This window comes from Sus scrofa, chromosome 3 (assembly GCF_054392235.1).
Source record: "Sus scrofa isolate SSC_HxYL_T2T_F1_AM1 chromosome 3, Sscrofa_HxYL_maternal_Yorkshire_Landrace_v2.0, whole genome shotgun sequence".
Lineage (NCBI taxonomy): Eukaryota > Metazoa > Chordata > Mammalia > Artiodactyla > Suidae > Sus > Sus scrofa.
Window position 1 is genome coordinate 97,624,700 of NC_139385.1, and position 11,384 is coordinate 97,636,083.

The 11,384-nt window shown below is 39.1% G+C and overlaps 2 protein-coding genes across 43 annotated transcripts in view; one reads left to right on the forward strand and one right to left on the reverse strand.

Annotated features, from left to right (window-relative positions):
• CCDC85A (coiled-coil domain containing 85A) overlaps nucleotides 1–11,384 on the reverse strand; it is a 691,220-nt gene that overhangs the window by 488,085 nt on the left and 191,751 nt on the right. The window lies entirely within an intron of this gene.
• The window catches only part of EFEMP1 (EGF containing fibulin extracellular matrix protein 1), a 65,901-nt gene that overhangs the window by 39,529 nt on the left and 14,988 nt on the right, over nucleotides 1–11,384 (forward strand). For both annotated transcript variants that reach the window (NM_001244261.1, XM_013996146.3), the window contains 1 exon segment: nucleotides 8,315–8,437. In NM_001244261.1, coding sequence (NP_001231190.1) covers nucleotides 8,315–8,437 — 123 coding nt within the window.

The following is an 11,384-nucleotide window of genomic DNA, read 5'->3' on the forward strand; positions in this document are numbered from 1 at the left end:
TTGAAATGTTAACACAAAGCCATCCCCTAATAACATGGGATCACAATTCCTCTGAAGGCCACTAAGTTTGAAGTTGGTCCCCAGATTGTATGGAATGGGCTTGAACTTTCACATAGAGAATCTTCGATTCCTGGTAGTGCGCTACCCTAGAGCAAAGACAGATGGTGCTGCTTGTTTCGAAACAGTTTTACCTCAAAAAAGTTGTAGATAGATGACTGATTGTAATATCATTCCTAATACCAGGGCCACCTTTTCCCAAATATTTTTTAATGGATGACTAAGTTTAAGAAGAAAAAGGGGAATATACCTGCATATGACATTCACAGAGATGCCAGAGAACACTCCTGACAGTTAACAATCATTTATCAGTAAAAAATATTTTTTTCCTAAAGGTTCTGAAAGCAGTAAGTTTTCACTTTGCCAGTGTACAAAAAGACCTAAAGAATGAAGATTAAAAATCCTGTTTCTTGGAATTCCTGTTGTGGCTCAGTGGTGTCCAAATGGATGCAGTTTTGATCCCTGGCCTCACTGACTGGGTTAGGGACCTGGCGTTGCTGCAAGTTGGTCACAGATGCATCTTGGATCTGAGGTTGCTGTGGCTGTGGCATGGACTGGCAGCTGCAGCTCCAATTCAACCCCTAGCCCAAGTTCTTCCATATTCTACAAGTGTGGCACTTTTTTAAAAAGAGAGAGAGAAAAAAAGTCTTGTTTCCTTGCTTGTTCCCCTGTTTTAGCCTAAGACCAATTGGTCTATTTGGTTTGTGTGTCGTACAGGTGAGTCATGAGTTGATTGTTCACGTTCACCAGCTGGTTTTCTCTCCTACATTCATGAATGTGAGATATGAAGTCATGACTGTGAGATAAGAATTCTAACCTCATCCTATCATCTTGCAAATGTACACCACTAGCCACAGAGGAGACTAGATGAGAGGGTTGATTTGCAGGGAAAATCCATCATCACTGCTGGTAAAGCAACTCCAAGTACATGCAGCATGATTTTTCCATATGGGAACAACATATCTCAAGGTTCTGTTTGAATACAGTGCAATGGCAAGGACTTCCAGGACACTTGATTCACCGTGCTCTAAAACAAAGAAATGAACTATCAGAGAGGCTGATATTTGTTGTTTTGGTGATATTTTTGTCTATCACTGAGTAACACCAAACTATTAACAATCTGTTTTGCCAGAACAGATAAGAATCTAGAACTATAAATCTACTGCTGGCCATCCATGAAGCCAGTCATCTTTTGTTACTTAAGATCGGTATTTATTTTCTCCACCAGAACTGCTTAGCTTCGGTGAATTCTAGCTGATAATTTCAGAAGGGTGAAAAGCTAACTAGAACTGGGCATTTGGCCCAGATAAATCTGATTCCAGTACTATGAAAGAAGCAGCAAGGGAAATAGAAAGTCTTTGACAAAAATTGTTGATAATTGGCTAAAGACTAGGGAGGGAAACAGAAGACTTGGACAGCAATGAATGTTATTCTAGTGCAGAAGAAAGATGCAAGGGAGGAATCAACACCCCACAGATTAACAACCCTCTCTTTAATTCTAAGAAGAATTATATATTTATATAAGAAATTTATGTGTATTATATATGTGTGTGTGTGTGTGCGCACGTTGTGTGTATAACTACAATGAAACTTCTGCTATCCAAAACTCCTAGGAAATTAACCTTTCTGGAGACCTAAATTATAGAAACAAAATAGAAATCTTAAGTTTAAATCTCTGCTCTATGTGACCTTGGGCAGGTCAGTTATCAGTTTACATTTCAGTGCCATCCTCTGGCCTCATCCAAAAATTGTGGGTAATGAGATGCTTACTCCACAGAGCTGTCATTAGGATTAAATCAGAGGCTTGTAGATCTGATTTCCTAATGAAATAATAGATGTTTAAATACAGCTAAACATTCACGTACTTTTATACCAGTTAATTTCAGGATTTTAATAACTTTGCGAAGTTATATAAAAGACTTCACACCTTCTCCTTAATAGATTTCAATTAACATAATTTAATGTCTTGTTTACTCAAGCTATCATTATTAATAGCCATTAATGGATGAGGCAACAATAAAATAGCAATGCCTCCACACTTGGTGAAATAGGTCCTATCTTCCAGGATTATACTACAAAATAAGATAAATATCCAAAATAACTATAAGATCTTTACCCAATGAGTCCCTTTAATTCAAAAAGTTTCATAGATTAAGTAGAAAGAGTACTTTGCTGGGAACCAATTTATTGTCCTGTCAAGAGAGAGAGACAGACAGACTGACAGAGAGAAAGAGAAAAAAGGGAAAAAGCAGCCAGGAGTAAACTTCTTACAGCAAACATGAATCTTGACTTTCTTTTTTTTTTTCCTACTTTACTCCATTTATGAGATTAAAGTAGTATGGTTGGGGGAAGACATGATAAGGTTTTAGAACCACACAGATCAAAAAATTACAGCAACTTGAATTTAACCAGTCCTTTTTTCTTTACCATTAAATAATATATATAAGGTATGCACAGTGTACATTCAGAATTAGTAAAGATGTGGTTATTTTACTAAAGCATTTATGGTCTGGAAACAAAAAGACATATTCTGAAAATTCTGAACTTTTTTTTTAAATCTGCTCATTAGCATTAGGGATAGACAGTCGATTTTACAAATGGAGAAACAGAAAAAGAATTGATGCCATTCTGTCCCAGAGGCAGTGACAGAATACAAATCACTTCAGTCCCCTTCTTCCTATTTCAGTGCATTCTCATCAAATGCACCATCTGGTCAGTCATTGGTGGTTTATTCCAAAATAGTTCTGAATTATTCCCTAAATGTAAAGCAGCACCAATTAGAAAAGTTTGTGGTAATCTAAAGCATTTAAGGTCCACAAAGTCTTTGCCCATGAAAACACACTGAAGTGACTCCATGTCGTGGTAAGTTATCAAATTATGGAAAGAACATTGCAGAGATTAAAACGTTGCATAAGAGAGAGAAAGCAGCATGAGTCAGGGGTTTGGGAAATGTGAGTCAGACTCAAGGGAAGGAGCCAAAAACATAGAGAATGAGGGCCTAAGCTGGGACTTAATGGACACCACAGAGATGTGGTCACAGTTGCTTCCATTAACTTTGAAAGAAAACCAAATATGCAATTCCATAGACGGGGGGTCAGTGTGATAAAGGAGCTAGGAGTGAGAGCTGAGTGAAGATCAGCTGGATTATTTAACACAATGCTGGTGCCAAAGTCAGCGAGAAAGGGACCTATAATAGTATAAATCACTAGAAGGGAGAGTGTGGGCACATTTTTGAAAAATGAGGGAATCACTAAATATTGCCATTAGCTATTCTTAATGCATTAGAATGATGAAATGTGAGTTGATTTACGTGTTGTGATATTTTGGGAAGCACATTCTATTATTTTGTACTTTGGTAATGTTTACATTAGGTTATGTCTACATATTTCAGAGCTGCTTCCTGCGGTGTTCAGTCCAAACGCTTAATCGCACCTTTAAGGTCTTGAATCTGGCTGATGACTTGAGCCACCATTTTGTGAGTGCTTTCAACCAGGCACTGCACCAGACTCCTCGTGCATAGCACCTTCGGCCATGCTGATGACAACTGTCTGCCATTCTTCTCATGTAAACTGCTTTTGTCTTAATATTTTCTTTATTAATATTTTCTTTCTTTTCTTTTTTTTTTCTTTTTGTCTTTTTGTCTTTTTATCATTTCTTGGGCTGCTCCCGCAGCATATGGAGGTTCCCAGGCTAGGGGCCGAATCGGAGCTGTAGCCGCTGGCCTACACCAGAACCACAGCAACGCGGGATCTGAGCCGCATCTGCAACCTACACCACAGCCCACGGCAATGCCGATCCTTACCCATTGAGCAAGGCCAGCAATCGAACCCACAACCTCATGGTTCCTAGTCGGATTCAATAACCACTGAGCCACGACGGGAACTCCTGTCTTAATATTTTCTAATGTGTTCTCCCTTCTACCTAGAAACAGCCTCCTATTTCTGACAATCTGTGTACCTTGTCTTCTTCAAAGCACAGCTCAAAATTCACCTCCTCAGGCCAGCTTTCCACAGCTGCCACCTCTGATACTGCTTTCTTCCTGCTAGCTTCTGCCTTTTTCTACCCCATTGCTTTACAGCCATTTCCACTTGTTGACATCTTGCTGCATTTGCTGTTACATTTGCTCCTGTTACTCTTCCTTGTAAAGGTTTAGTTCCATGAGATAAAACACGGATCCTACTTTCTTTAAACTCTAGGCATCAGTTCTTAGCAAACAATCATGATTTGTTCATTCATTTATCAAACAAATGTGTTTTGAAAACCCATCATGTTTCATGTAGTCTGCACAGTGCTAGGAATATGGAAAAAAGTAATACATAGGCTCTGTGCTCAAAGAGCTTGGGTTCAGAGCCCAGGGAATGTGTTAACTGACTGTCTAAAGAACCAAGTAAGCCTAACTGCCAAGGATAACTTATAGATAGCTTAAAAACAAAACAAAAGCCCCACTCCCCAGAGTACTGTTTCCTAGATTATCAGGAAAATCATGGCTGACCTGAGTAGTTTCCCTTAGGAATAAAGCACTGCTTTTGCCAGTACAGGTATTCCCATCACAGAAGACTTATGTAAACATACCTGGGAGAGCCAGATCTTCTGGTGCCTCTAACACAGAGATGGATATTCTGCTCTGAGTTTCTAACACAGGAGTATATTTTAGTGATTTTCTTATCACATTGAACTTCCTTGATATTTAAGACAAATAGGAACGCATGCACGTAGAAAAGACAAGCATGAAAACATTTAACAATGTAAAGCAATTCTTGTATGACTTTGTATAGATGTGTGAATAAACAGTAACAGTATCTCTAAGTACAACTCGCAAAATAACAAAGTCATGCTATTTAAATAAACCAATAAATTGGTGGTATAATTGAAGATTGTTCAAAGGAATCTGGTCTATCTCCATATCCTTCAATATTAGATAACCTGCTAAGACCGAAGAAAAGGATAAACATTCTAAACTCGAGTCAGAGAAGCCAGAAATGAAAATGTAGTCAGTTCATTTACTAGCAGAACCAGTTCAAGGTATATGATAAAGCATGTACTCAGCTCCGTTGGAGTAATTTCTTAAAAGGGATTTCATTCGACTGTGTTTCATTGAATTTCAGGGAGCTTTCCCATCTGAAAGAATTAAAACTAAAAATGAGTCCAGGTAAGTAGAAAGTGTATCAAAAATGCCATCAGTCAATCTTAGGTGAAGTGAGTCCTATTGCAATTGTGTTTGTTTCTGATAGAGAAAGGAAAAGAATATAGTGGCAGCAGAGGCAGTGGTATTTTATTTGATTTTTTGGTTTATTGTTATTAAATTATTTTAACTCACCTAATATTATTATTATATAATCCTTCTCGGAAGGTAAATAGACCTAGTTCTTAAAAAGGAATATGTCCAGGGAGCATAGCTTTTAGGTTTAAAACCTATTTAATGATACATTAATTCCACTGGAAATGCTAGCCTATTTATCAAAGAGACTTAGAACTGAACAACAAAAAAGTAGGAAGAAATCACATCAGGAATGTGATGGGGTGGAGGCAGTTTGTAGAGGGATGTCTCAGAAAGAAAAGCCACAGTCACTGGTGAGGCCTTCTTTAGAAAATGCAGCAGCCAGCCGGAGCCCTTGATCATCTGCCAGCACGTACTGAGGAAACTTGGCCACATCTGAATCTCACATTGCTGTATCTCTCAGGGCTGTTATCACTGTAAATGCTGGCAATGTTCTTGACATAAAACAATAGGAATTCTGCTGTCATTTCTGCATTAGCAAGTCATAAAGCTCTGAAGAAACCCCAGTAGAAATGTTTTCATCAAGTGCATATGAGAAAATAATAAAAGACACAAAAAAAGAGCAGATAATTTCAAACCAAGATTGCTGTATCTTTGCATAGTACCTAAAAAGGACAGGGTTGTAATTATTGATTTGAAAATAGTAATAAAAATTTTCAAAACAAAAAAAATAAAATAAAAAACAGTAACAAAAAAATTCACCGTAACTTTAAAACCACGCTCTAAGTATTATGTAAGTAGATGCTTTTATAGGTTTTATCCAATAAACAGCCATACATCCCTTGAGTATTCTTCATCTCCCCTCCCTCTTTCTTTTGGAAAGAATCTCTCTTATCATTTCCACACCCAGCTAACCAAAGCTGTTATCTGAAGACAACTCTCTTATAACCTGAACTACATTATCATACTGGGTAGTGTGCAGTGCAGCAGCTATGCTTGGAAATAAAGATGAAAGGCAGCACACCAGGTGCTACCCTCTGAGCTTCTTAATGGGAAAGCAGGATTTAAGGAATAAATTCTAATTACTGATGGATCATTTTTGGTATTGATTTTTGTCTCACCATTTCTTCGAAAGTACCCCCTGGGTCTATCATGGTGATGATCCAAGGACCCCTAAGCCTGTCTCACTTTTTATGCAAAATTTGTCATCTAGGAATTACAAATTTTAGATATTTTTTGACAAAGCTCAGTGTCTTCAGTTGTTGAAGAATGCCAAAAGTTCATAATCCTTTCATACTCTTCTATACTATTTAACCTCATAATATAAGAGATTTGAATGAATGCAAAGGTGATGTAGATAAGGCAAAATTAAATTTCACTTACAAATTATTATAATATGAATGCACACAAATTCAGATCACATTTTGATCTCAGAGAAATTTATTGTAACAGGTTCATATTATGGCTGAGAATTTGTTTACATTTCTAGAACTATAATCTACCTATTTCTTAAAGTATATTTGGTAAATTATTCCCAGAAGTGAAATGCTTTGGGGGAAAAAGTTTTTTGTTTTGTTTTTTTTTTTTTTTTTTTTTTTTGGCTGTACCCATGGCATATGGAAGTTCATAGCCAAGGAATCGAATCAGAACTGCATCTGTGACCCATCCCACAGCTGCAGCAACACCAGATCCTTCACCCAATGTACCAGTCCCAGGCTAGAACCTGCACTGCTACAGAGAAAACACTGGATCCTTAATCTGCGGCACCACAGCAGGAACTCCAGAAATAAGCATTTTAAATTGCACCAACCTGAAGTTCCCATTGTCCTGCAGCGGAAAGGAATCCGACTAGGAACCATGAGATTGCCTATTAGATCCCTGGCCTTGCTCAGTGGGTTAAAGATCTGGAGTTGCCATGAGCTGTGGTGTAGGTCACAGACTCAGCTCAGATCTGGCATTGCTGTGGCTGTGGCGTAGGCCAGCATCTGTAACTCCTATTAGACTCAGCCTGGGAACCTCTATATGCCACGCATGCGGCCCTAAAAAGTGAAGAAGAAAAAAAATCTATACCAACCTATCTCTCCTAGAGGAGTATGATCAAACTGAATCTTTTTCATTTTGAAATGTGCAATGAAAGGTTTACACATTCATGTTACACTAAAGTTTACAAAACAAAGAAACAACAAATAGCAACGTGGAATGCATAATATTAAAGTTTGATTTATACCTAGTTGCTGGGCAAATTTTTAGAAGTTTGTCACTAGAAATTATTTCAAATGCAGTGTATTAGGTAGAAAAGCAAGTACCATACAATTTATTTACATTTTAAAACCCACAAAACAATGCCATATATTCTAATGGATGTATATCTGTATAGTAAAAGTATAAAAACATCTCAGGGAAGGACTCGTACCTACCAGGATGGTAGTTGGTGAGTAGGTAAAGGGATTGAAAAGGAGTAAGGCTTTAGTTATATCTCACATGTTTCATTTCTTTTTTTTTTTTTTTTGTCTTTTTGCTATTTCTTGGGCCGCTCCCGCGGCATATGGAGGTTCCCAGGCTAGGGGTCGAATCGGAGCTGTAGCAACCGGCCTACACCAGAGCCACAGCAACGCGGGATCCGAGCCGCGTCTGCAACCTACACCACAGCGCACGGCAACGCCGGATCGTTAACCCACTGAGCAAGGGCAGGGACCGAACCCGCAACCTCATGGTTCCTAGTTGGATTCGTTAACCACTGCGCCACGACGGGAACTCCACATGTTTCATTTCTTAACCAAAGTGAGCTGAGGCACCCATGGCAGAACATTAGCATTTCTTAAATCTAAGTGAGACACATTGGCATCTATGAAATTATTTTCTGAACACTTGAAATAATCTATCATTTTAAGCATTTCCAATATGACAGCATTACAGAGTAAGTAAGGTTTTAAGAATAGAGTGAAATTTTGGTTTCTTTAAGCACAATGGCAAAATAGAGGAAATATCAACATCTTCACAACTGACTCCAGCTCTTTCTATGCTGTGTGTCTTTAACAGACATAGATGAATGCACTGCAGGGACACACAGCTGTAGAGCTGACCAAGTGTGCATCAATTTACGAGGTTCCTTCACCTGTCAGTGCCCTCCCGGCTATCAGAAGCGAGGAGAGCAGTGTGTAGGTAAGTACACCAGCACAGTAAGTCACAGCCTGTCTGGAGCATAATTGTTTAAACTCCACGCATTCAAAACAAAGCACTCCTCTTTATTTGGAGAGTGATAGTGCTTATTCTTTCATTGAGTACCATCCATTTTCCACATTAACAAGAAGGAACTAACCCTTAAATGTTGAGCATGTTCTGGATATTAAAGTGTTGGTTACATGGTAGACTCAAAAAAGGCAGAAATTTGGGGTATGAGACTACAAAAGCAACTGGGGAAATCACTTTAAATTAGTTATTTGGTGCTCTGGCACTAAAACACTGATGCTATGGGCATCATTCACTGGTTTTAGCACTGCATAGCTTATAGGGCAAATGGTGAGGTTCAAATTCCAATTCCACCCCTAATTCACTTTGAGACCTTGGGCAAGTTATTTAAATATTCTGTGTCTCAGTTTTCCCTTTGTACTATGGAGGTAATACTGGCCCCTATCTCAGGAGCTTATGCGGGAATGCTTAGGGCAGCACCTGGTCCAGAGTTGAACAGCTGTTAACTCATTATATAATGAGTTAAGAGATTTGTACTAAACATTATACTACAAATGGGTGCAGTGTTAAGAATGCAACATATGTCCCTTGCTTGAGAGCTCTGCCTGAGCTCCCTGAGGGCAGGGGCCAGGCCTGGCTTATAACACTGCTGTCTCCCCAGTCTCTGAAGAGTGCCTGCCAAGTAGATAGTCTATGCATGTTTTTTGAATGACTGGAAGAACACAGTCACAGTCAAGTTTGGGAAGGCTGAGTGGCAAATAAGAGGTAAACTAAAGTGTTCTGGGCTCAATCTTGAGGCCCAGCGCTAGGGTGAAACTCTGTAATTGACTCCCTCTGTCCAGTGATTTACATACCACCTCTTACCATAAGATCAGTGAAGAGTCCTTATTTTCTCTTAGGAACAGAGGATAAGGATGTGGGGACAGGCAATCCAGCATCAATTCTTGCTTGAGATGGGAGCTGTCGATGTCAGGGTGTCAACATTGAGCTCCTCATGGGTCCTGGCCCCGCTCTGCCTGCCTTAGGGCTGGGTCTAGGTGCTGAGGCTAGTGCCAAGCCTCTGAGGAAGGACCAAGGTTTGCAATGACTGAAGGCGTGATTTAGAAGAAAATTGTGTGGAAAACTCCATGTGCACCAAAGTTTTGCCCACTGTATTACTCAAGAGATAAACAATTGAGGGTATAAAAAGTATAGAAAAAGAATTAACATGGCCTAATATGGGAAGAATCAAAGCACATGGAACGTATGCTTAGAGCTCTTTATGATATGGTAGGAGGAGATGTTCTTAAATTCAGATCTAATCTTGCTGTTCTAATCTTATGGCTTCCTTTCTGTTCCCCTCACCCATAAAACCAACACTACATTCTTCTACAGAGCATATAAGGTCTTCCTCAATCTGATCCTTGCCCAGCTCTGTTATATCAACACCCCTTTCCTGCCAAAAAAAAAAAAATTACACCCCAGCTTTGTCATACTAGTTATAGTCCCCCCAAGACATCACGCAGTGTCACTCTTCAGTTCCTCTAATTAGCTTTTTCGGTACCAGAGACATGCAGTCCTGACAAACTCTTATTCAACTCTCAAATCCCAGCTCAAGGTCACCTACTCAGGGAAGTCTTCCATGATACCCAAATATAATTAGTCACTCTCTCCTCTATGCCAGTAATTCTCAAACTCTGATGGATCCTTTTTGTTTTTTTTTTTTTTTTTTTTTTTTTTTTTTGTTGTTGTTGTTGTTGTTGTTGTTGCTATTCCTTGGGCCGCTCCCGCGGCATATGGAGGTTCCCAGGCTAGGGGTTGAATCGGAGCTGTAGCCACTGGCCTACGCCAGAAGCACAGCAACGCAGGATCCGAGCCGCGTCTGCGACCTACACCACAGCTCACGGCAACGCCGGATCGTTAACCCACTGAGCAAGGGCAGGGACCGAACCCGCAACCTCATGGTTCCTAGTCGGATTCGTTAACCACTGCGCCACGACGGGAACTCCTGATGGATCCTTTTTGTAAACTTCCAATCTATACCCATCAATACTTCTGTAAAGTACAATAAAATTTTACAGTAACAATAAATTGCTATTCCTGAACACATGCTCTCAATTTCTGTATTTATTCATTATAGACTGGTCCAAATAGTCCATGGACCAGCAGCAGTCAGTAGGTCACACTTTGGGTAGAATGGTGTTCCCTTTCTCCCTTGTATGCTTTTCTATATTGATCTTATAATTTCATGTAGTAATTTGTTCTCATGCCCATTTTCCATATAAGACAGGGGTACAATATGCATATGATTATTATTCTTATAAACCTACATTGCCAAACACAATGCTAGAAAATAACAATGGTTCACTGAATGTTTACTGACTGAGAAGACATACATTATTTATTCATCAAATATTTATTGAGGGCTGACTATGTGCCAGGCTCTAGGTGCTATGCCATCGTGATAAACAGATAGATCCTACAGAATTATGGCCCTCATGGAGCTATTAGAAAGTACAATTTATATAAATTAGCTATTGATAATGGCATCTGGCTATAATACTAAGTACTAGGAACAACTATGCTAAAACTATTCTTAATTAGTATGAAGCTTTTATTCATTCAACTAATGTTTATTGAGCATCTACTATGCCAGACCCCCATTCTAGGTATTAAGCACACAGCAGTGGACAGACAAAAAAATACTCTACCTCTACCTCAAGAGGAGGAGACAGGTCTTATTTGCCATGCATTATAGTAAGAGAGACAGACAAGAACCAAATAAATACATAACATGATGTCAGGGAGTACTGATGGCTACAAAGAAATATAAAGCAGGATAAAGGGATAGGTGGGGCAGAAGAAGATATTTTATATGGAGGGACAGAGATGGCCTCCCTGAGGTGACATTCATTCAATCAGACATATAAATAAATTAGGA